The sequence below is a fragment of the Symphalangus syndactylus genome, chromosome 17 (genome assembly GCF_028878055.3).
Source record: "Symphalangus syndactylus isolate Jambi chromosome 17, NHGRI_mSymSyn1-v2.1_pri, whole genome shotgun sequence".
Classification (NCBI taxonomy): domain Eukaryota; kingdom Metazoa; phylum Chordata; class Mammalia; order Primates; family Hylobatidae; genus Symphalangus; species Symphalangus syndactylus.
Genome location: NC_072439.2, coordinates 24,516,686 through 24,540,771, shown reverse-complemented (window position 1 = coordinate 24,540,771; position 24,086 = coordinate 24,516,686). Strand labels below are relative to the sequence as shown.

The window sequence follows — 24,086 nt, the reverse complement described above, 5'->3', positions numbered from 1 at the left end:
CTAACACCGATAACTATTCTTGGCTTGGCATTTTAGAATGTAAACTATATTTTACAGTATGCATGAATGGTCTCTTTCCCTCACTCCAAAACCAACCCAAATGAAGGTGGATTTTTTTCCCCCAAATGGATAGCCAGTTATCCCAATAATAAAATAATTGTTTTGTTTCTATACTCCTTTCAACTAGAAAAAAATTTGTGTTTAAAATTAAAAATTGGCCTCAAATAAATGCGAAAATACTGCTGATTTCATTATTTCAATTAACATGAAGAGACAGTAAACAAAATAATACCTTGTCAGGTATGTTTTGTGTAAAGAGAATCTCCTATAAATGTTAGTATCTGATCAAGAATAAAAATCCATTTTAAAATTATTTCTCCAGGCCCAGGTTTCCCCCACCCATTTGATTCTTATTTTTGAGAAATTAGGAAAATAAAAGCAAGAAAAAAATTTTTTAAAAACCCATATAATTAATTTGGACAACCAGATTTGTCACCAGTGTCATATTTGCTTTCACTCTTTTATTAAAGAAATATTACAGATAAATATAACAACTCCCACCAAACCTTTCCCACATCCCAAAAGGCAACCAAGTCATATATGGATCTGTGACCAATACACAGTACTGTTCTTTGCAAGATCTTATTAAATTATACAAATGTTATACTGTGTTCCTTTGTGCCTTTTAATTTTTTATCTCAATATTATATATTGTAATCTATCCATATAACTATAGGTAGATTTTGTTTCTCTCTAAATTCTGTATTTTATCACAGAAATGACCACACTTATTCATCTGTTCCACAATTGATAAAAATTTGTTATATCCAATTTTGGGCAATACAAACCATGATTCAGGAACACAGTGATATATGTCTCTTTGTGTACATTTGTGGGTGCCTGTGAGGCCAATACACCAAAATTCAACGGACTATTCCATGTTTATGTGTTTTTTAAAGAAATCTTGTTACCCTAAAGTAATAGATTCTACTTTCATCATAGTTTTAGAATTTTGCTTTTTATATTCTGGTCTTTAGTTGGATTTTATTTTTGTATATGATATAAAGTGGAAAGCTAAAATTTTTCTCCTATGAACCTTCCATTTATTAAATAAGCCATTCATTCCCCAATGATTTCAATAGCACTGTCATACACAGAATTCCTGTTATCTTCTTGGATTTTTGTATGAATGCTCACTATCTTACTACTGCTGGATTTATTCACTCAGTAATACATTGTTTAAATGATAACAGCTTTAAATAAGTATATATCTAATAATAGAGTGTGTCTTCTCTATTTGCTTTGTTAAGTTTGTTTCAGCTATTTGTGTTTCTTTACTTTTCCACATAAAATTTTTGGGTAAGTTTGTGAAGTTCCTTAAAATAAAACAACTGATGTAAACTTCAGAAGTATATTAAACTTAGCAATTTGGGAGAGAAATTATATTTTTACAATGTCAGGTCTTTTCAGACAAAATATCATTTTTCAGGTGTTCTTTTGTGTCTTTCAACATGTTTTATAACTTGATAAAGAAGACCTCAATTCATTGTTGTGTTTATTCTTAGGTTTTTCTATCAACACATTTTCTAATTAACTATTTCTTGTATAAAAGTTATTTTTATAGTTCCTCATTGATACTTGTTTTCCCAATCTTGTTTTCCTTACTTAATACATTGGCTAGGAGCCCAAGTATTTTGTTATGCTGATGGCAGACACCTTGTTTCAGATTTCAATGAGAATGCTGATTAAATATTATCAGTAATATGTCTGCTGAAAGTTTCTGATAATCAGCTTTTTCATTATATAATTTGTCATCTTGGAAGAATTCTCTAATGTGTCATAAATTTGTGGCTTTTTCAGAAGGCTGTCCCACATTCATAGTTTTCTACTCTGGAAGTGATCATGTAATGTGCAATGAGGTGTTAATTCCTTCAGAAGGCCTTGCCATATTCACAATATTCATAGGGTTTCTAATGAGTATGAATTCTCTGGTGTCTAACAAGGTGTGACTTTTGGCTGAAAGCCTTGCCACACTCAATACAGTGATAGGGCTTTTCACCTGTATGTTTTCTCATATGAAGGGTAAGAGATGAGATTTGAGAGAAGGCTTTTCCACATTTACTACAGTCGAAGGGTTTCTCACCTGTATGTCCTCGTATATGTATAGTAAGGGATGAGCTTTGAGAGAAGGCTTTTCCACATTTATTACATTCATAGGGTTTTTCACCTGTATGGCCTCTCATGTGCACAATAAGGGAAGTTCTTTGAGAGAAGGCTTTACCACATTCATTACATACATAGGGCTTCTCACCTGTGTGACTTCTCATATGTAAATTAAGCAGTGAGCACTGAGAGAAGGCTTTACCACATTTATCACATTCATAAGGCTTTTCCCCTGTATGACTTCTCAAATGAAGGGTAAGGGATGCAATCTGAGAGAAGGCTTTACCACATTCATTACAATCATAAGGTTTCTCTCCAGTATGAACTTTTTGATGTGTAATGAAGTTTTGCTTTTGGCTGAAGGCTTTACCACATTCATTGCATTCATAGGGTTTCTCTCCAGAATGAATTTTTTCATGAGCAATGAGATTTGATTTCTGGCTAAAGGCTTTCCCACATTCCTTACATATATAGGGTTTTTCCCCAGTATGAATTCTCTGGTGTCTAACAAGATTTGACATCTGTATAAAAGCTTTCCCACATTCATTACACTCATAAGGTTTCTCTCTAGTATGGATTTTCTGGTGTGTAATGAAGTTTTTCTTGTGGCTGAAGGCTTTTCTGCATTCCTTACATTCATAGGGTTTCTCACCAGTGTGACTTCTCATATGTACAGTAAGGGCTGAGCTTTGAGAGAAGGCTTTTCCACACTCATTACATTCATAGGGTTTTTCACCTGTATGAATTCTAACATGTATAATAAGCATGGAAAACTGAGAGAAGGCTTTACCACATTTATCACATTTATAAGGTTTTTCTCCTGTATGACTTCTCATATGAAGAGCAAGGGATGCAATTCGAGGGAAGGCTTTACCACATTCATTACATGCATAAGGTTTCTCCCCAGTATGAACTTTCTGATGTGCAATGAGGCTTTGCTTCTGGCTGAATGCTTTTCCACACTCATTACATTCATAAGGTTTCTCTCCAGTATGAATTTTTTCATGATCAATAAGATTTGATTTCTGGCTGAAGGACTTCTCACATTCCTTACATGCATAGGGCTTCTCTCCAGTATGAATTCTTTGATGTCTAATGAGATTTGACATTTTAATGAAAGCTTTACCACATTCATTACATTTGTAAGACTGCTCCCTACTGTGAATTTTATAATGTTTACTAAGTTTTTCCTTGTGACTGAAGGCTTTTCTACAGTTACTACATTCATAGGGTTTCTCTCCAGTATGAATTCTCAGATGTCTGATGAGGTCCAAAGTCTGATTGAAGCCTTTTCCACAATGATTACACTTAAAGGGGGTAATGACAAAATGGGATGAGCTATTACCATATGATTTCACAGGTTCCTTATATTCACAATGTTCCTTTCTTGTAAGGCATTTCACATTATTATGACAGTCAAAATTATGTTCTAAACACTTTCCAAATAAGTCATACTCATAGAGATTGTGTCTGGAAGGGAAAAAATCAGAGTTCAGAGGAAATACATTTGCAAATTTCTTTTGACATTCATTGCCTTTTTCTTCAGTCAGTGTTTTCTGGAATTTAACTTCAACTTGTCTCAAAAGTCTGTCCTGGTTTTTCTGATGCTCATCAACTCCCCATATTTCTCCTAAAACAGATCACAAATAAATATCACTTACAATTTTTTTCCCAATATTGTAATATGAAGAACATTTTGAAAAATATGCAATTATGGGACTGATTATTGGTTTAAGCCCTACTCTCCCACTATTAAAACATTTTCAAGTGCGTATATCTCTTATCTCTGAAGTTTTGAGAAGGAAATTCAGGAAAGGAAATATGAGTAGAGGCATATATTTATAAATACAAATAGCTTTGATTGCTTTAAAAAAGGATCTGATAGAAAACAAAACAAATAGGTAAATAAATAGGAAATGCAGAATGTACAAAGGAAGTAAGAAGAAATAATGATAGAGAAAAAACAAAAACAGGAAGCTAAAAACTATAAGATCATTTTGCAGGACTCTATTAAAATACATTTTTATAATCTAAACACTTTTCTGGATTGTAAATTACCAAAACTGACTCTACAAGATGCAAAAAACTTATCTAAACCAATTTCCGTAAAATGAAAAGAAATACGAAAAGTAATTCCCTAAAACAAAAAGGAAAAACCCAGAGATCCACATAAAAATTCTAACAGACTTTAAAGGACAACTCCTATGCTGTCTAAAATGTTGTGAAAGAAAAAAGACAAAAATTCCCAATGTTTTTGTGTATGAAACATATATTAATACCAAAACCTGACAAAGATGACACACCAAAAAAGCAAACTATCCAATTTCATTTATGAAAACCATTGTAAAAATTCTATGTAAAACATCAAAATGACCCAAAAGGAAAAAAGTGACCCAGAAGTACATTAAATATAAAATATATCATATTTGAGTTGAGTACATTTTTTCCAGGGATACGTTTAAATAATAGAAAGTATATTACTATAAGTAAATAAATTAATGAAAAATATCAAGTAATGACATTTGAAAAAATGAAAAAATCAAGTAATCATTTCTGTAGATATTAAGATATAAAACTCAACATGTATTTTTCATTTAAAAATCCTTTATATAAAATAGGAACAAATAACATTTAATTTGAGAATAAAGTACAGTACAGCCCAAACACCAGCACTTTACTTAATGGAAAACATCCAGAAGCATTCACATTGAAGTCAGAAATAAGAAAAGATGAGTTGTCACCACTCATTGCAGTACTAGGTAGTACAATTAAATAAGATAAATAAATCAGAGGTATGAAAATTAAGAGGCCGGGCATGGTGGCTCATGCCTATAATCCCAGCACTTTGGGAGGCCGAGGCGGGCGGATCGCGAGGTCAGGAGATTAAGACCATCCCGGCTAACACAGTGAAACCACTCTCTACTAAAAATACAAAAAAAAAAAAATTTGCCGGGCATGGTGGTGGGCGCCTGTAGTCTCAGCTACTTGGGAGGCTGAGGCAGGAGAATGGCGTGAACCCGGGAGGTGGAGGTTGCGGTGAGCCAAGATTGCGACACTGCACTCCAGCCTGGGCAACACAGCGAGACTCCATCTCAAAAGAAAAAAGAAGAAAAAAAAAAGAAAATTAAGAAAAGAGTTGTCCCTCTTTTCTTAATTAAAAGGCGTGAGTGCAGTGGCTCACGCCTGTAATCCTAGCACTTTGGGAGGCTGAGGCAAGCAGATCTCTTGAGCCCAGGAGTTCAAGACCAGACTGGGCAACATGGCAAAACCCCATTTCTACAAAAGATACAAAAATTAGCATGCCTGTAGTCCCAGCTACTAGGGAGGCTGAGATGGGAGGATCACCTAAGCCCGGGAGGTTAAGGTTGCAGTGAGCGGAGATCACCACTGCTCTTTAGCCTGGGGGAAAGATTAAAACTGTGTCTCAAAACACAAAACAAAACAAAACAAAAACAAAAAAAAGGAAAAGAAAATTAAAATTAACATTATTTGTCAGAAACAAAACTGTTTACCTGAAAAATCAAGTCATCTGAACAATTATGAAAAGTAAAAAATTCATTACATATCAATCAATATTTATTTTTTAAAACCTTCATATACAAACAACTACAGTCATCCCTCATTTTCTATTGGGGACTGGTTCCAGGACCTCCCGTGGATACCAAAATCCATGGATGCTCAATGCCTTACATAAAATGATAAAGTATTTTCATATAACCTATGCGTATCTTTCTGTATACTTTAAATAATCTCCGGATTACTTATAATACTGATATACAATATGAATGCTATGTAAATCATTGTTATACTATAATTTAAAATTTGTATTTTTTTATTGTTGTATTGTTATTTTTTGTTGCTTTTTTCCCCTGAATATTTTCAATCTGTAGTTGCAGAAAGCATGGATAGAAAGGGCTGACTATATTTAGAAATTATCAAATTAAAAACTACATTTACAATGACAACAAAAAGTATGAAAAATATACAAAAATAAAAAATGTCAAAAAACCATATGAAGAAAAGTTTAAAATGAACACACAGACTTGAACAAATGGAATGGTGTTATGGATTGAATTGTGTTATGGACTGAATTCAAGTCCTAACTCCTAGTGCCTCAGAATGAGGCTTCATTTAGAAATAGGGTCATTGAAGATGAAATTAGTTAAGATGAGGTCAAACTGGAATAAGAGAATTCCCAATGCAATATGACTTGTGTTCTTACAAAAAATGCTACATGAAGAGACAAGAGACACGGAAGAAATGCCATGCGAAGACAGAGAGACATAGTAGAGTTCCACTGCCACAAACCAAGGAATGTCTGAGAATACCAGAAGCTGAAAGAGGCAAGGAAGAATCCTTCCCTACAGGTTTCAGAGGGAGTATGGCCCTACTGACACCTTGATTTTAGACTTCTGGCCTCCAGAACTGTGAGAATAGTTATTTTTTTTATTTTTTAGAGACGGAGTCTCACTCTGTAGCCCAAGCTGGAGTGCAGTGGCGCGATCTCGGCTCACTGCAACCTTTGACTCTGGGGCTCAACTGATTCTCCTACCTCAACCTCCCAAGTAGCTGGGACTAGAGGCGTGCGCCACCACACCTGGTTATTTTTTTCATATTTTTAGTAGAGATGGGGTTTCACCATGTTGCCCTGGGTGGTCTCAAACTCCTGAGCTCAGGTGATCCACCTGCCTCGGCCTCTCAAAGTGCTGGGATTACAGGCATGGGCCACCACACCTGGCCAATTCCTGTTATTTCTAAGTTACCCAGTTTGTGGTACTTTGTTTCAGCAGCCCTAGGAAACTAAGAAAAAGGCATTAAAGCATTTTAGACAAGAAAATTCAATGGCATAAAGATGACATTCATAAGTTAATATGTCAGTTTAAAGCGGTTTCAATAAAAATGTTTGAAAATAGAATAGCTCAAAGGAAAATGATACTGGGGGTTGCCACCATAGAAGGGAAAAATGTGTAAGAGAAGAATTACTTTTCAACATATATCCTTTTGTACTTTAAAAGTTCTGTTCTGGCCGGGTGTGATGGCACACGCCTATAATCCCAGCAGGTTGAGGCAGGTGGATCACGAGGTCAGGAGTTAGAGACTAGCCTGGCCAACATAGTGAAACCCCGTCTCTACTAAAAATACAAAAATTAGCCAGGTGTGGTGGCACGTGCCTGTAGTCCCAGCTACTCGGGAGGCAGAGACAGGAGAATCACTTGAACCCGGGAGGCGGAGGTTGCAGTGAGCCAAGATCGCGCCACTGTACTCCAGCCTGGGTAACAGAGTGAGACTCCATCTCAAAAAATAATAATAATAATAATAAAATAAAATAAAATAAAAGTTCTGTTCTATGAATATGTGTTATATATCCAGTGTAAACAAATAAAATTGTTCTGAACACTGCAATAATCAATAAAATGAGAAGAACCAATAGGAAGGTTAAAAACTGGATGATGGGGCCGGGCGCGGTGGCTCACGCTTGTAATCCCAGCACTTTGGGAGGCCGAGGCGGGCGGATCACAAGGTCAGGAGATCGAGACCACGGTGAAACCCCGTCTCTACTAAAAATACAAAAAAATTAGCCGGGCGTGGTGGCGGGCGCCTGTAGTCCCAGCTACTCGGAGAGGCTGAGACAGGAGAATGGCGTGAACCCGGGAGGCGGAGCTTGCAGTGAGCCGAGACTGCGCCACTGCACTCCAGCCTGGGTGACAGAGCGAGACTCCGTCTCCAAAAAAAAAAAAAAAAAACTGGATGATGGAATTGGAACATAAAACTGGAGAGGCCCACCTAGGTTAATTGTATAGGGGCAAATATAGTGACCAGAGGAGAAAAAAATAGTAAGAAGTTGAGGTTAAATATGGCATAATAAATACATGAGTTTAGCTCAGATTCTATGCAAAAGTGCACTAATACGGTATCATTTAAAAGGCATAAACCAACGAAGACAAAGACCATAACAGACAACAATGGATGATGGATGTAAACATAATTTTAGCAGATGGAAGAAGATGAAAGGACTATTATGTAACAGAAGAACTGAGAACGCTAAAACCCATGTGCCTGCAGACGAAGATGTCAAAAAGCAAGTTCCTACTATATAACTAAAGAAAGGCTGAGAAATTAGAGAAGTCATGCACCATGAAAGATGGGAATGAACAGGGGCCCTAAAAAATAACAGAATTGAATGGAAGTCTATAAGGCAAACAATTGCCTGCACTGTGCAATGAGGACCTATCACTTCCTAGAGAAGATGGGAGACTACTCTCTGCTTCTGGAGAAATGGAACCAGACAGACTCTAGAGTCAGGGACACCAGGTAGAAGAATACAGGGAAAACAAACTGGCTCAAACAAGGAGAACAAGCAAAAGTTTACATATTTAATAAGGCTGAGATATTCAGTTCCCTATTGCTGCTTACTTCCAATAGGAAAATGGAAATTTTTCTCCTCACTGCCAGCATCTGTTATTTTTTGGCTTTTTAATAATGGCCATTATGACTGGTGTGAGATGGTATCTCATTATGGTGATTTGGATTTCTTTAACAATCAGTGATATTGAACTTTCTTTCATAAGCTTCTTGGCCATATTTATGTCTTGAAAAGTGTCTGTTCATGTCCTTTTAATAGGGCTTTTTTTCTTGTAAATTTAAGTTCCTTATAGATGCTGGATATTAGTCAGATGCATAGTTTGCAAGTATTTTCTCCCATTCTGTAGGTTGTCTGTTTCCCTGATAGTTTACATAAATAATAATCTTGACTAAATGTATTACAACGAATATACAAAAAGATAATAAAATCTACAAATCAATAATTCAAAATAGAAACATAGGCATACTTCAGAGATACTGTGGGTTCAGTTCCACACCACCACAATAAAGCATGTCACACAACTTTTTTGGTTTCCCAGTGCATATAAAAGTTATGTTGGCCGGGTGCGGTGGCTCACGACTGTAATCCCAGCACTTTGGGAGGCCGAGGTGGGTGAATCATTTGAGGTCAGGGGTTCAGGACCAGCCTGGACCATATGGTGAAACCCTGTCTCTACTAAAAATTCAAAAAAATTAGCCGGGCGTGGTGGCAGGCGCCTGTAATCCCAGCTACTGGGAGGCTGAGGCAGGAGAATCATTTGAACCTGGGAGGTGGAGGTTGCAGTGAGCCGAGATCACGCCACTGCACTCCAGCCTGGGTGACTAAGAGAGACTCCATCTCAAAAAAAAAAAAATTAATACTATATACTTAGTCTATTACGTACATAATAGCATCATGTCTAAAAAATGTACTACATCTTAATTTAAAAATATTGCTAAAAAATGCTAACAATCATCTGAACCTTCAGTGAGTCATAATCTTTTTGCTGATAGGTGTCTTCCTCAATGTTGATGGCTGCTGACTAATCAAGGGGGAATTACAGAAAGTTGGGGTGGCTGTAGCAATTTTTTTCTTTTCTTTTCTTTTCTTTTTTTGAGATGGAGTCTCCCTCTGTTGCCCAGGCTAGAGTGCAGAGGCTAGAGTGCAGTGGCTCGATCTCTGCCCACTGCAACCTCTGCCTCCCAGGTTCAAGCGATTCTCCTGCCTCAGCCTCCTGAGTAGCTCGGATTACAGGTGCGTGCCACCAGTCCAGGCTAATTTTTTTTGTATTTTTAGTAGAGATGGGGTTTCACTGTGTTGGCCAGGCTAGTCTTGAACTCCTGACCTCTTGATCTGCCCACCTCGGCCTCCCAAAGTGCTGGGATTACAGGCGTGAGCCACTGCGCCCGGCCCCAATTTCTTAAGATAACAATGAAGAGTCACACAGATTGACTTTTCTTTCACAAAAAGTTTCTCTGTAGCATGTGATGTTGTTTGATAGTACTTTACCCACAGTAGGACTTCTTTCGAAATTGTAGTCACTCCTCTCAAATCCTACCACTGCTTTATCAATTATATTTACGGAATATTCTAAATCATTGATTTCCACAATGTGCACAGCATCTTCACCAGGAGTAGATCCTAAAGAAATTACTTTCTTTGTTCACCCATAAGAAGTAATCCTTATCCCGGCAATCACGAGACTGCAGCAATTCAGTCACATCTTCCGGCTCTACTTCTAATTCTACTCTTGCTAGTTGCACATCTACAATTACTTCCTCCACTGAAGTCTTGAATCCTTCAAAGTCATCCATGAGTGTCGAATGAACCTCTTTCAAACTCCTGTTGATATTCTGATCTCCTCTCATGAGTCATGAATATTCATAATAGCACCTAGAAACATGAATCCTTTCCAGCCAGTTTTTACACTCTTTAATTTACCCAGATCCATCAGAGGAATCATTACCTATGGAAGCTATTACATTACAGAATGTATTTCTTAAGTAATAAGACTTGAAAGTCAAAATTACTGCTTGATCCATGAGCTGCAGAATGGATGTTCTATTAGTAGGCATGAAAACCGACACTGATCTCCTTGTACGTCTCCATTAGAGCTCTTGGGTGACCAAGTGCACTGTCAATGAGCAATAATATTTTCAAAGGAACTTTTTTTTTCGTGAGCAGTAGGTATCAACAATGGGCTTAAAATATTTAGCAAATCAATGCTGTAAACAGATGTGCTACCATCCAGGCATTGTTATTCCATTTATAGAGCACAAGCAGGGTGTATTTAGCATAATTCTTAAGGGCCCTAGGATTTTTAGAATGGGAAATGAATACTGGCTCCAACTTAAAGTCACCACCTGCATTAGCCCATAACAGGAGGGTCAGTCTGTCATTTGAAACTTTGAAGTCAGCCACTGACTTCACCTCTCTAGCTGTGAAAGTCCTAGATGACATCTTCTTCCAATAGAAGGCTGTTGCATCTACATCGGAACGCTATGGTTTAGCTAGCTACATTCATCAATAATCTTAGCTAGATCTTCTGGATAATTTACTGCAGCTTCCATCGGCTCTTACTGCTTTACCCTGTATTTTTATGTTATGGAGATGGCCTCTTTCCTTAAACCTTATGAACCAACCTCAGCTAGCTTCAAACTTTTCTTCTGCAGCTTCCTCACCTCTAAGCCTTCATAGAATTGAAGATAATTAGGGGCTTGTCTTGGATTATGCTTTGGCTTAAGGGAATGCTGTGGCTGGTTTGATTTTCTGCCCAGACAACTAAAACTTTCTCCCTATCAACAATAAGGCTATTTTGCTTTCTTATCATCTTATCATTTGTGTGTATACTATAGTGGCACTTTTTTTTTTTTTTTTTTTTGAGACAGGGTCTTGCTCTGTCACCCAGGCTGGGATGCAGTAGTGTGATCTCAGCTCACTGCAACCTCCATCTCTTAGACTCAAGTGATCCTCTCGTCTCAGCCTCCCAAGCAGCTGGGACTACAGGCGTGCACCATTACATCCAGCTAATTTTTGTATTTTTAGTAGAGACAGGGTTTCACCGTGTTGCCCAGTCTGGTCTTGTACTCCTGGGCCCAAGCAATCCACTGGCCTCAGCCTCCCAAAGTGCTAGGATTACAGGTGTGAGCCACCACGCCCGGCCAGCACTTTACATTTACTTCAAGAACTTTTCCTTTGCATTCACAACTTGGCAAACACAAAAGGCTTTGCTTTTGGTCTATCTTGGCTTTTAACATGCCTTCACTAAGCTTAATCATTCCTAGCTTTTAATATAAAGTGAGAGATGTGCGATTCTTCCTTTCACTTGAACACTTAGAGGTCATTGTAGGGTTATTAATTGCCCTAATTTCAATATTGTTGTGTTTCAGGGAAGAGAGAGACCCAGAAAAAGGGAGAGAGATGAGAATGGATAGTCAGTAGAATAGTCAGAACACATACAACATTTAACATCAATTAAGTCTGCCATCATGAAGTTTGTGGCACCCCAAAACAATGACAACAGTAACATCAAAGATCACTGATCACAGATCCCCATAACAGATAATAAATATAATCAAAAGGTTTGAAATACTGCAAGAATGTGACACAGACACACAAAGTGAGCACATGCTGTTGGAAAAATGGTGCCAATGGACTTGTTCGATGCAGGGCTGCCACAAGCCTTCAATTTATAAAAAATGGAACATTTGACAAGCGCAATAAAGCAAAGCATAATAACATGAGATATGCCTGCATAAATGCATGAGGAAGAATCAATGAGAAAACAGAAAGGGATAAAAGTTTGCCAGCAGAACCAAGGAAATAATTGGAAGAGAAAAAGAAAACCACCATTGAAATGAAGAATATTGTGGTGGGGGATGGGAACAGAACTTTCACCATTAGATTTACGGTACGGCAATGTCACACTGCAAAACAAGGTAATGGATAAAACAGACATTCTGATGCATCACTGGGTCTATAGGATATAGCACAAACCTCCAAGAATACCTCTCCACCTACCTATCCCACACAAAAAATAAACAATAGAAAAACAAGCAACTATTAGCTAAAATCAGAGAACACTACAAATAATTTCATACCAAAACATTTGAAAATACAGATTAAACAAATTGTCAAATATAATAGATGATCCTGGAATATCAATGTGTGGTAACTTTTTACAGATACAGAGGAAATTTTAATATTTATGGAAGTTACTTTGTCAACTCTGTGAAAATTAATTTGAAGACTCGAATTAAGTGGATAATTTCATGGAAAAATATAATCTATTATCAAAAATTAATGCCAAAAGACAAAAATATATTTACATACACATAGGATAGTTATAAAAGGAAAAATGAAAAGAGATGTCAAGGAAACTTCCCTCAAAAATACACAAGGTCCAAATAGTTCAACAGGTAACGTCTACCAAATTTTCAAGGGAGTTATAACACTAATGCTATATAAATGCTCTAGAGCATTAAGGAAGTCTTCCAAACTCTATTTATAAAACCAGTCTAACATCGACATTAAAAACTTTAAAAGTATAAACATTTAAATTCATAGCAAACATAAGAGGATGAGTCATTATTGAGAAATATCTAAACATAATTGACCCATATACATTTTTAAAATTGTGATAATCTCCTATAGGAACAGATTGTTTTAACTACATGAATATTTTAAAAAGTCGAGGTGGCAAAAAAGTACTTCAATGAGGAATAATCTCTTTGGGAAAAAAACACAAGAAAAACATATGACAGATGATGTGCCAATCAGCTCAATATGTTAAGAGTTCATACAAATTAAGAACTCAACAGAAACAAGGGCAAAGGATACCAACTGTTTATTAAAACAAAGAAATATAGATTGGAAACATGAAAAAATGCTTGCCTTCATCATAAAGGAAATGTAAATTCAAACTATAATTAGCTGCCATTTTTCACCTATCAGATTGGCAACAATTTTTTTAAATGCTAACAGACTATACTGGTTGAAGTTACTGGTAGAAATATAAATTATTACAGTCTCTTTGGAGGGCAAAAGTGACTTTATAAAATTCAAAATACATGTATATGGACATATATATGTATGTGTATGTATGTATATGTGGGTATATATAGATGCACACATACATTACATACACTTGCATATATACATGACAAATATATCAGAAAATGGGAGCTACCAAAAAATCGGCACTGACTTAAAACTTGTATTGAAATAAAAGGGTGGTAGTGATTATTGAAGTATGAGAGCAAAACCTAAAAATACAGTGGGAAGTATGACTGTATGACATTTCAGACATTTAGAATGGAAGAAAGAAGAGAAAGTAAGGGACTATAAATGTCAGTAGGTTTAATTTAACAACTGCAAATTAGTGAATGTATGCAAAAAGAAAGGATCCTGTATATGAGGGTGGACGGTACTCCTGAAGATGCTAATAATAGAATAATTATCAAAGTAAGGCTGGAAACTTATTAGGTAAGGTTGGTATCTAGCACACAGGTAATAAAGCCAACCAGATCTCTAAGTTCTGAGGAAAGAAATTAAGAATGGTATCTAGAAATGACATCTTAGGTTTATAAAAAAGAGTTTACATCAGTGGTCACTTTTGTACTAGAAAAGTGTACATCAGGCCAGGCGTGGTGGCTCACGCCTGTAATCTCAGCACTTTGGGAGGCCAAGGCGGGCAGATCACTTGAGGTCAGGAGTTCAAGACCAGCCTGGCCAACATAGTGAAATCCATCCCTACTAAAAATACCAAAAAATCAGCTGGGCGTGCTGGCGCATGCCTACAGTCCCAGATACTCGGGAGACTGAGGCATGAGAATCATTTGAACCCAGGAGCCAGAGGTTGCAGTGAGCCAAGATTGTGCCACTGCACTCCAGCCTGAGTGAACAGAGTGAGACTCTGTCTCAAAAAAAAAAAAAAAAAAAAGCCAGGCATGGTGGCTCACGCCTGTAATCCAGCACTTTGGGAGGCCAAGGTGGGCAGATCACGAGGTCAGGAGATCAAGACCATCCTGGCTAACATGGTGAAACCCTGCCTCTACTAAAAATACAAAAAATTAGCAGGGTGTGGTGGCACACGCCTGTAGTCCCAGCTACCAGGAGGCTGAGGCAGGAAAATCACTTGAACCCAGGAGGCGGGGGTTGCAGTGAGCCGAGATTGCGCCACTGTACTACAGCCTGGTGACAGAGTGAGACTCTGTCACACACACACACACAAAAGGTCTACATGCTTTCTGAAAATATACATGTATTTTTTGAGACAGGGTCTCACTCCGTTGCCTAGGCTAAAGTGCAGTGCTGTGATCATGGCTTACTGCAGCCTCAACCTCCTAGGCTCAAGTGATCCTCCCACCTCAGCCTCCCAAGCAGCTGGGATCACAAGCGTGTGCCACCACACGTGGCTAATTTTTTTTTTTTTTTTTTTTGACGGAGTCTCGCTCTGTTGCCCAGGCTGGAGTGCAGTGGCGTGATCTTGGCTCACTGCAACCTCTGCCTCCTGGGTTCAAGCGATTCTCCTGCCTCAGCCTCCCGAGTAGCTGGGACTACAGGCGTGTGCCACCACGCCCGGCTAATTTTTTGTATTTTTAGTAGAGATGGGGTTTCACCGTGTTTGCCAGGATGGTCTCGATCTCCTGACCTCATGATCTGCCCACCTCGGCCTCCCAAAGTGTGGGGATTACAGGCACGAGCCACTGTGCCAGGCCTAATTTTTCTTTTTCTTTTTTTTAGAGATGAGGTCTCACTATGTTGCCCTGGCTGGTTCCAAACTCCTGGACTCAAGCAATCCTCCCACCTTGGCTTCCCAAAGTGCTGGGACTATAGGCATGAACCACTGTGCCAAGCTCTGAAAATATCCTTAAAGCAATCCTTCCACCTTGGCTTCCCAAAGTGCTGGGACTATAGGCATGAACCACTGTGCCAAGCTCTGAAAATATCTTTGAAGAATATTTTAGAGGGATCAACCATTCACTGATTAATCATTAACAGGGCCCTGACCTCTCCTCACCTGTCTGGTTCCCTTCCACTAACCTTGCCAGTGTCTCCTTAATACTTCTTCCTCCATCACCCATGGTTCTTCTTCTTGCTCCAATTTGAAAATCACATCAGGTTTGGTGAACGGATAGCCTGTCAAAGGGAAGTTACATAGATTTGGGCATACATACTAGGAACAAAGAACCACCCAAAAATTGAGGCTGGCCCAGGAAAACCAGGCTTTCTAAAGGACAAGAAAATGTGGCTTCTGGGGATGCTGTCCCCTTTTGCTCTGAAAACTGCAGCATGGACATTCACATGAGCAAAAGCATCCCAAGGCCAAGCTCACTCTAATATTTAAAAGGTCCACATATTTCAGAAACACTGGGAGAAAAAAAGGTACTTTCTTTCCAGAGTTTGAATTATATAGTAAATTACTCTTACCCACTGTGATTAAGTTGTTATAGTTTTCTAGCATCACGTTCCGGTATAGGTTTCTCTGAGCAGGATCCAGTCTCTTCCACTCCTCCTGGGTGAAGTCGATAGCCACATCTTTGAATGTCACTATTCCCTGTAACAACACACTCCCACTCAATCTGAAGTCATACATCTTAGGTGATTGTAAACAAAATATATTGAACCTTGTTCTGATATTAATCAGAGGTTATTTTAAAAGCCCATCATATTAGCAGCATCCTGTCAGTTTATGTTCATTCACTGATTTAGCAAGCACATGTCTTTAATATCTACCATGAGTTAAAGGGGAGATCTTAGGTACCAATTTATACTGAGTGTGAAAGAAACAGAAAAATAAAACTTTAACCAAGTTAAGTGTTTGAGATCTCACAAGATACCAAAGGCAGGAAAAAATGAAAGCCAGGGCTTAGATGGAAGCAGAAGCAGGGGACAGAATGATAGGTGAAATCTGTGGTATGGTGGGACACGCAACTGGAGATAGCCACTGATTTAGCAGTTGGACATATTGTTCATGAGATCAGGAGAAATCCACACTGGAAATGAAGATTTATTGGTCATCAGCCTATAATATGTGTCTGCAGCCATGAAAATGGGATCTGATTGCTCAAAGAGTTTACATGTACTGGAAAAGGGGCCACAGATAGAATCTCAGAGACAACCATGAAAAAAAAATATGCTAGGCCGGGCGCGGTGGCTCACGCTTGTAATCCCAGTACTTTGGGAGGCCGAGGCAGGCGGATCACGAGGTCAAGAGATCGAGACCACGGTGAAACCCCGTCTCTACTAAAAATACAAAAAAAAAATTAGCCGGGCATGGTGGCGGGCGCCTGTAGTCCCAGCTACTGGGAGAGGCTGAGGCAGGAGAATGGCATGAACCTGGGAGGCGGAGCTTGCAGTGAGCCGAGATCCCGCCACTGCACTCCAGCCTGGGTGACAGAGCGAGACTCCGTCTCAAAAAAAAAAAAAAAAGAAAAAGAAAAAAAATATGCCCTGATAACAATTTGTTTTTTAATGGTCAGAAATAGAATTATAACGGAAACTGTGTATTTAAAAAGCTATAGAATGGCTGGGCATTACATGGCTCATGCCTGTAATCCCAGCACTTTAGGAGACTGAGACGTGAAAATCCCTTGAGCCCAGGAGTTCCAGACGGGCCTGGGCAATGTGGCGAAACCCTGTCTGTACAAAAAATACAAAAATTAGCCAGCTGTGGTGGTGTGCACCTGTAGACCCAACTGCTCAGTAGGCTGAGGTAGAAGGATTGCTTGAGCCCAGGAGGTGGAGGTTGCAGTGAGTCGTTACTGCACCACTGCACTCCAGCCTGGCTGGGCGACAGAGCAAAGCCCTGTCTCAAAAAAAAAAAAAAGCTATTGAATGAATTTCAAAAAAAAAACTGGTGAACTTCTTAAAGGCAATGTGATTTGAATATAGAAATCTAATGCACTCTTCCTAGTTCAAAACAGAAATGCCCAAATGTATATGAACATAAGAAAAAAATAGCACTCAGCCTGGAAAAAAGGGAGCAATCCATATTTCCTACTTTTTCAGGAATTTCTACCAGAGACTAGGTGAGAAAAAAAAAAGTCTCCAATAGCTAGTTCACAATGTTTCAAAGAATTTGTTTCTAGGTCCTAAAAGAGACTTATGAGCATGAACATCCATTAACACTAAGGGCTCAGAGAAAGCCGTGGTACTGATGGGAGATCAGCTCCTGAAACCCCTTCCTGCTGAAAATCATGATGTTTGCAATAAACACGTTCAAGAAGCAAAAGGCAAAGTGTCAGAAGAAAAAACCCTGAAATCCAGGGGTTTTTAATATTTCCCCTCATCTGGGAGGAAGATCCAAATAAGCTTGGATAAAGCATTTGGTGAGGAAGTGGGACTGAGGAGAAAGCATGATGTGAAATCTGGCCCTGGTATAATAGTTTCACCAATTACAGGGAAGGACATGAGCACATAAGACACACTCTTGCTGGGACTACCTCAGCTGCAGACTTTTTCCTCAGGAAGTTGTATTTTCTTCAGGAGGTCAGATCATTAAACTAGTAACTAAATTTTAAAAATCAGCACCAAAGATTTTATAAGAAAATCCTATTGCCCCTAGCTCGAGTGACAGAATACCAATAAAATACATTTGAAGAAAACACTTGAGATAAAGAATTTATTAAATGCAAAAACAGAAACAATTTAAAGTGAAAAATTTAGAACTTATATACATAAATCTCCATATTTAAAAGCTGGAGCTAGATGCAGTGGCTCACGCCTCTAATTTTACCACTTTGGGAGGCCAAGGTGGGAGAACTGCTTGAGGCCAGTTCAAGGGCCAGTCTGGGCAATACAGCAAAACCCCATCTCTACAATGAATGAATGAATGCCATGTATGGTGGTGTGTGGCTATAGTCTCAGATACTTGGGAGGCTGAGGTGGGAGGACTGCTTAAGCCTGGGAGTTTGAGGCTGCAGTGAGCCATGATCTCGCCACTGCACTCCAGCAGCCTCGGCAATAGAGCAAGACCCTGTCTCTTAAAAAAAAAAAAAGTTGATAGTTTGAGAAGAATGAATTAGGCAAATGTTTAGTAAGCTTAATGAAGAAAAATAAACATCCCAAATTAGGAAAAACTATTAAAACTCATTGATATTTAAAGCAGTACATATCTGTGGTTGAAACTTTTTTTTTCTTTTTTTTTTTTGAGATAGAGTCTCGCCCTGTTGCCCAGGCTGGAGTGCAGTGTGGCATGATGTTGGCTCTCTACAACCTCCGTCTCCTGGATTCAAGTGATTCTCCTGCCTCGGCCTCCCAAGTAGCTGGGACTACAGGCGTGCACCACCACACCCAGCTGATTTTTGTATTTTCAGTATAGACGGGGTGTCCCCATGTTGGCCAAGCTGGTCTCTAACTCCTGACCTCAAATGATCTGCCTGCCTCGGCCTCCCAAAGTGCTGGCATTACAGGTGTGAGCCACCACACCCAGCCTGAAATTTTTAAGTTCATAATGAAATGAATAAGTTAAAGGGAAACATAAGCCTAAGACTGATCTTAAAAAAAAGAAGAAGAAAATCCCAACAGGGCAATACTGTAGCACCCACTGTTATTCTTCTATTCCAATATTTATTCTGTCTTCCCAATTTCTGGCCAGGTACATGGGCTGCTGAAATAAGTATTAATATGTTTATATGATAAAGTTCTCGACAGTGAGATGAAAGGACTGCATGCCAACTGCTAAGTAAGTATAAAGGCACAAGGTATACCATTTCTCCCAAGCTTCTACCTTCTTGTAGACTGGTAAGTCAATGTTATGGTTAGAGCAAATACAGCCATTTGAGATAATGAGGCAGAAGCCAACAACTGAGAACGGCAGAGCAATGAAGGAGAAAGAGTTTCGTTCTCTGCCATTTGGAGCTACAGGACCAGCCCTGAACTTCAATATGAGAGACAAATAAACTTCTGTCTTGTTTAAGCAAAGGTTATCTGGGCTTTCTATCACAGGCAGTCAAGTGTAATACTAGCAGATTAATATGTTCATGCCAGATCTGGCCATCCTTTGGCAGCTATGAAGGCGTGGTGCTCAAATCCTCTTTAAGGGAATCCACTGTGAGAAGCATAGTTGGCAAACAGCCTCCAGCTGCTCCATTTTCATGCTGAGGCCATGATACCCCAACACTGCTTCCAGCCACAGGCTCAGCATAGTGAGGCTATTAAAGTCTGGACTATTACACTTGATATGGTTTTCCTCTTGTGGGAAAGCTTTGGTCAGCAACTCCCCTTTGGCCTGGCTGAGACTTTCTCACAGCTTCAGGGTGGTCTGAGTTGGCAGAAAAAACTATTAGTAAACTTGAAGACAGATCAATAAAAATGATGCAATTTGAAGAAGAACAGAAAAAAGGATGAAGAAAAATGAATACAGGCTGGACACAGTGGCTCATGCCTGTAATCCCAGTGCTTTGGGAGGCCAAGGTGGGAGGATCACTGGAGGCCAGGAGTTCAAGAACAGCCTGGGCAAGATGGTGAGACCCTATCTCTACCAAAAAATTTAAGAAATCAGCCAGGTGTGGTGGCACATGCCTATAGTCCTAGCCACTCAGGAGACAGAGGTGGGAGGATTGATTTAGCCCAAGAGTTCATTCAAGGTTACAGTGAGCTATAATTGTGCCACTGCACTCCAGCCTGGGTGACAGAGTGAGACCCTATCTCAAAAAACAAACAAAAAACAAAACAAAACAAAAAAAAAGGAATATAGACTCAGAAATGTGAGCTAGAGCAATAAGTGCATCAACATATGCATAATTTAAGTGTAAGAGAGGAGAGAGAAAAGGACAGAAAAATATTCAAAGACATAATGGCTGAAAACTTCCCACATCTGATGAAAAACACTAATGTACATATTCAAGCTCAACGAATTTCCAGTAGGATAAACGCAACAAGGTACACACCTAAACACATCACAGTCAAAATGTTGAAAATAAATATAAAGAGAAAATCTTGAAAACAGCTAGGGAAAATAGTTCATTATCTTCACCAACCACAATAAAACTAATAGCTGACTTCTCATCAAACACAATGGAGGACAAATAGCAATGGGACAACATATTCGAAGTTCTGAAAGAAAAAAAAAATACTATCAGAGAGGAAGCAGGGAAAGAGGGCCCAATAGAAGCCTCCACTGATCATACTCCCCACAGGCACACCAAATTGAACAACTATCCACACAAAAAAGCATCTTCATCATAACCAAAAATCAGGTCAGCAATCACAGTATCTGGTTTTAACTTCACATCACTGAAAGAGGCACTGAGGAGGGTAGGAAAGACAGTCGTGAATTGCTGACGCTATCCCTCCCCTATCCTCTGACAGTGGCCATATGGTGCTGAGAGAGAATCTGTGCACCTGGAGGAGGGAGACCAGATGATTGTAGGGCTTTGCATTGGAACTCAGTGGTGCCCTGTCACAGCAGAACGCAACACCGGGGAGAACTCAGTTGGTGCCCACACCAGAAGTATTTAGACCAGCCCCAGCCAGTCTAGGGGAATTGTCCATTGTAGTAGTAGGAACCTGAATTCTGGCAAGCCTCACCACCATGGGCTAAAGGGCTCTAGGGTCCTAAGTGAACTTGAAAGGCGGTCTAGGCCACAGGAATTGCAATTCCTGGGCAAGTCCTGGTGCTGTGCTGGGCTTGGAGCCAGTGGACTGGGGGGCATGGGATCCAGTGGGACACCAGCCAGGGTAGCCAAGGGAGTGCTTTTGCCACCCTTTCCCTAACCCGAGGTAGTGCAGCTCGCAGCTCCAGGAGAGACCCCTTCCTTCCACTTGAGAAGAGGAGAGGGAAGAGTAAAGAGGACTTTGTCTTGCACCTTGGATACCAGCTCAGCCACAGTATGATAGAGCACCAGGCAGAGGCCCCTATTCCATGTGCTAGCTCCTGGATGAAACTTCTAGACACACCCTGGACCAGAAGGGAACCCGCTGCCTTGAGAGGAAGAATTCAGTCTTGGCAGCATTTATCACCTACTGACTAAAGAGCCCTTGAGCCCTGAACAGTCAGCAGTGGTAGCCAGGTAGTACTCACCGTGGGCCTTGGGTGAGACTCAGAGACGTGCTGGCTACAGGGAGAGACTCCTGCTTGAGAAAAGGAGAGGGAAAAGTACAGGGAACTTTGTCTTGCACCTTAGGTACCAACTTGGCCACAGTGGGGTACAGCACCAAGTGGGTTCTTGGGGTCCCCAATTCCAGGCCTTGCCTCTTGGATGGCATTTCTGTACCTGCCCTGGGCCAAAGGGGAGCTTGCTGCCTGAAGGGAGAATCCCAGGCCTGGCAACATTCACCACAAGCTGACTGAAGAGCCCTTGGGCCTGGAGTGAACATTGTAAGTAGCCAGGCCATACTTGCCATGGGCCTGTGTCAGTGGTAGCCATAGGGAGAAATTCCTCTGCCTATGGAAAGGGGAGGGAAGAGTGGGAAGGACTTTGCCATGTGGCTTGGGTGCCAGTCCAGCCACCGTAGAATAGAGCACCAAGTAGATTCCTAAGGTTTCTGACTGCAGGCCCTGGCTCCTGGACGGCATCTCTGGACCTGCCTGTGGCTGGGGGGAACTTGCTACTCTAAAGATAAGGATACAAGACTGGCTGGCTTTGCCACCTGCTGAATGTAGAGCGACAGGGCTTTCAGTGAACACAGGCGACAGCCAGGCAGTGGTTACTGTGGGCCTTGGGTGAGACTCAGTGCTGTGCTGGCTTCATCTGACCCAGTGCAGTCCCAGTGGTGGTGGCCACAGGGGTGCTTGTGTCACCCCTCCCCCAGCTCCAGGAGCTCAGCACAGAAAGACTCTGGGAGAAAGTAAGACAACAAGAGTCTCTACCTGGTAATCCAGAGAATTCTTCCAGAGAATTCTTCTGGATCTTATCTAGGACCATCAAGGTGGTACCTCTATGATTCTGTAAGAGCCACAGTGTTACTGGGCTTGGCATGCCTCCCTGATGCAGATATGGCTGCAGTGACCAAAAACTTAGATCACAACACCCAAGTCCCTTCAAATACCTTGAAAGCCTTGCCAAAAAGGGCAGGTATAAACAAGCTCAGACTGCAAAGACTGCAATAAATACCTAACTCTTCACTGCCCAGACATCAACAAACATCCACAGGCACTAAGACCATCTAGGAAAACATGACTTCACCAAATTGAACTCAGTACCAGGGACCAATCCTGGAGACACAGAAATCTGTGACCTTTCAGATAGAGAATTCAGAATAGCTGTTTTCAGGAAACTCAATGAAATTCAAAATAACACAGAGAAAGAATTTAGAATGCTATCAGATAAATTTAACAAAGAGACTGAAATAATTAAAAAGAATAGAGCCGAAATTCTGGAGCTGAAAAATGCAATGGACAAACTGAAGAATGCATCAGTTTTTTGTTTTTTTTTTTGAGACAGAGTATCTGTCATCCAGGCTGGAATGCAGTGGTGTGATCATGGCTCACTGCAGCCTCGACCTGCCAGGCTCAAGTGATCCTCCTACCTCAGCCTCCTTTGGGTAGGAGGGGCCACAGGTGCATGCCACCATACCCAACTAAGTTTTTAATGTTTTTGTAGAGATGGTAGTCTCACTATGTTGCCCAAGCTGGTCTCAAACTCCTAGGCTCAAGTGATCCTCATGCCTTGGCCTCCCAAAATGCTAGGATTATATGCATGAGCCACCACCCCCAGCCACATCAGTCACTGAATGGCAGAATTGATCAAGCAGAGGAAAGAATTAGTGAGCTTGAAAATAGGCTATTTAAAAATACACAGTCAGAGGAGACAAAAGAAAAATGAGTAAGAAAGAATGAAGCATGCCTGTAAGATCTAGAAAATAGCTTCAAATGGGCAAATCTGAGACTTATTGGCCTTAAAGAGGAGGTAGAGAGACAGGGGTAAAAAGTTTATTCAATGAGATAACAACAGAGAACTTCCCAAACCTAGAGAAAGATATTGATATTCAAGTACAAGAAGGTTATACAACACCAAGTAGATTTAAACCAAATAAGACTACTTCAAGACACTTAATAATCAAACTCCTAAAGGTCAATGATGAAGAAAGGATCCATTTAAACACAGCAAGAGAAAAGAAACAACATACCAATGGAAGCTCCAATATATCTGGCAGCAGACTTTTCAGTGGAAATTTTACATGCCAGGAAAGAGTGGCATGACATATTTACAGTGCTGAAGGAAAAAAACTTTTATGCTAGAATAGTATATCTGGTGAAAATAACCTTCAAACATGAAGGAGAAATAAAGGCTTTCCCAGACAAACAACAGCTGAGAGATTTCATCAACACCAGACCTGTCCTACAAAAAAATGCTAAAGAGAGTCCTTCAACCTGAAGAAAGGACATTAATGAACAATAAGAAATCATGTGAAAGTACAAAACTCACTGGTAATAGAAAGTACACAGTGTCAGGCCCCTGAGCCCAAGCCAAGCCATCGAATCCCCTGTGACTTGCACGTATACATCCAGATGGCCTGAAGTAACTGAAGATCCACAAAAGAAGTAAAAATAGCCTTAACTGAAGACATTCCACCATTGTGATTTGTTTCTGCCCCACCCTAACTGATCAATGTACTTTGTAATCTCCCCCAC

General features: G+C 39.9%; 2 protein-coding genes across 7 annotated transcripts in view; both read right to left on the bottom strand.

Moving 5' to 3' along the window:
* LOC129466308 (zinc finger protein 585B) overlaps window positions 1–24,086 on the bottom strand; it is a 224,412-nt gene that overhangs the window by 181,872 nt on the left and 18,454 nt on the right. The gene's annotated exons all lie outside the window — the stretch shown is intronic.
* ZNF569 (zinc finger protein 569) overlaps window positions 507–24,086 on the bottom strand; it is a 72,550-nt gene continuing 48,970 nt past the window's right edge. For all 6 annotated transcript variants that reach the window (XM_055247851.2, XM_055249662.2, XM_063621258.1 and 3 more), the window contains 3 exons: window positions 15,938–16,064; window positions 15,551–15,646; window positions 507–3,793 (listed from right to left, as the gene is read on the bottom strand). In XM_055247851.2, the coding sequence (XP_055103826.1) occupies window positions 1,971–3,793; window positions 15,551–15,646; window positions 15,938–16,064 (2,046 nt within the window). In that variant the 3' untranslated portion in view covers window positions 507–1,970. The remainder of the gene's footprint in view (window positions 3,794–15,550; window positions 15,647–15,937; window positions 16,065–24,086) is intronic.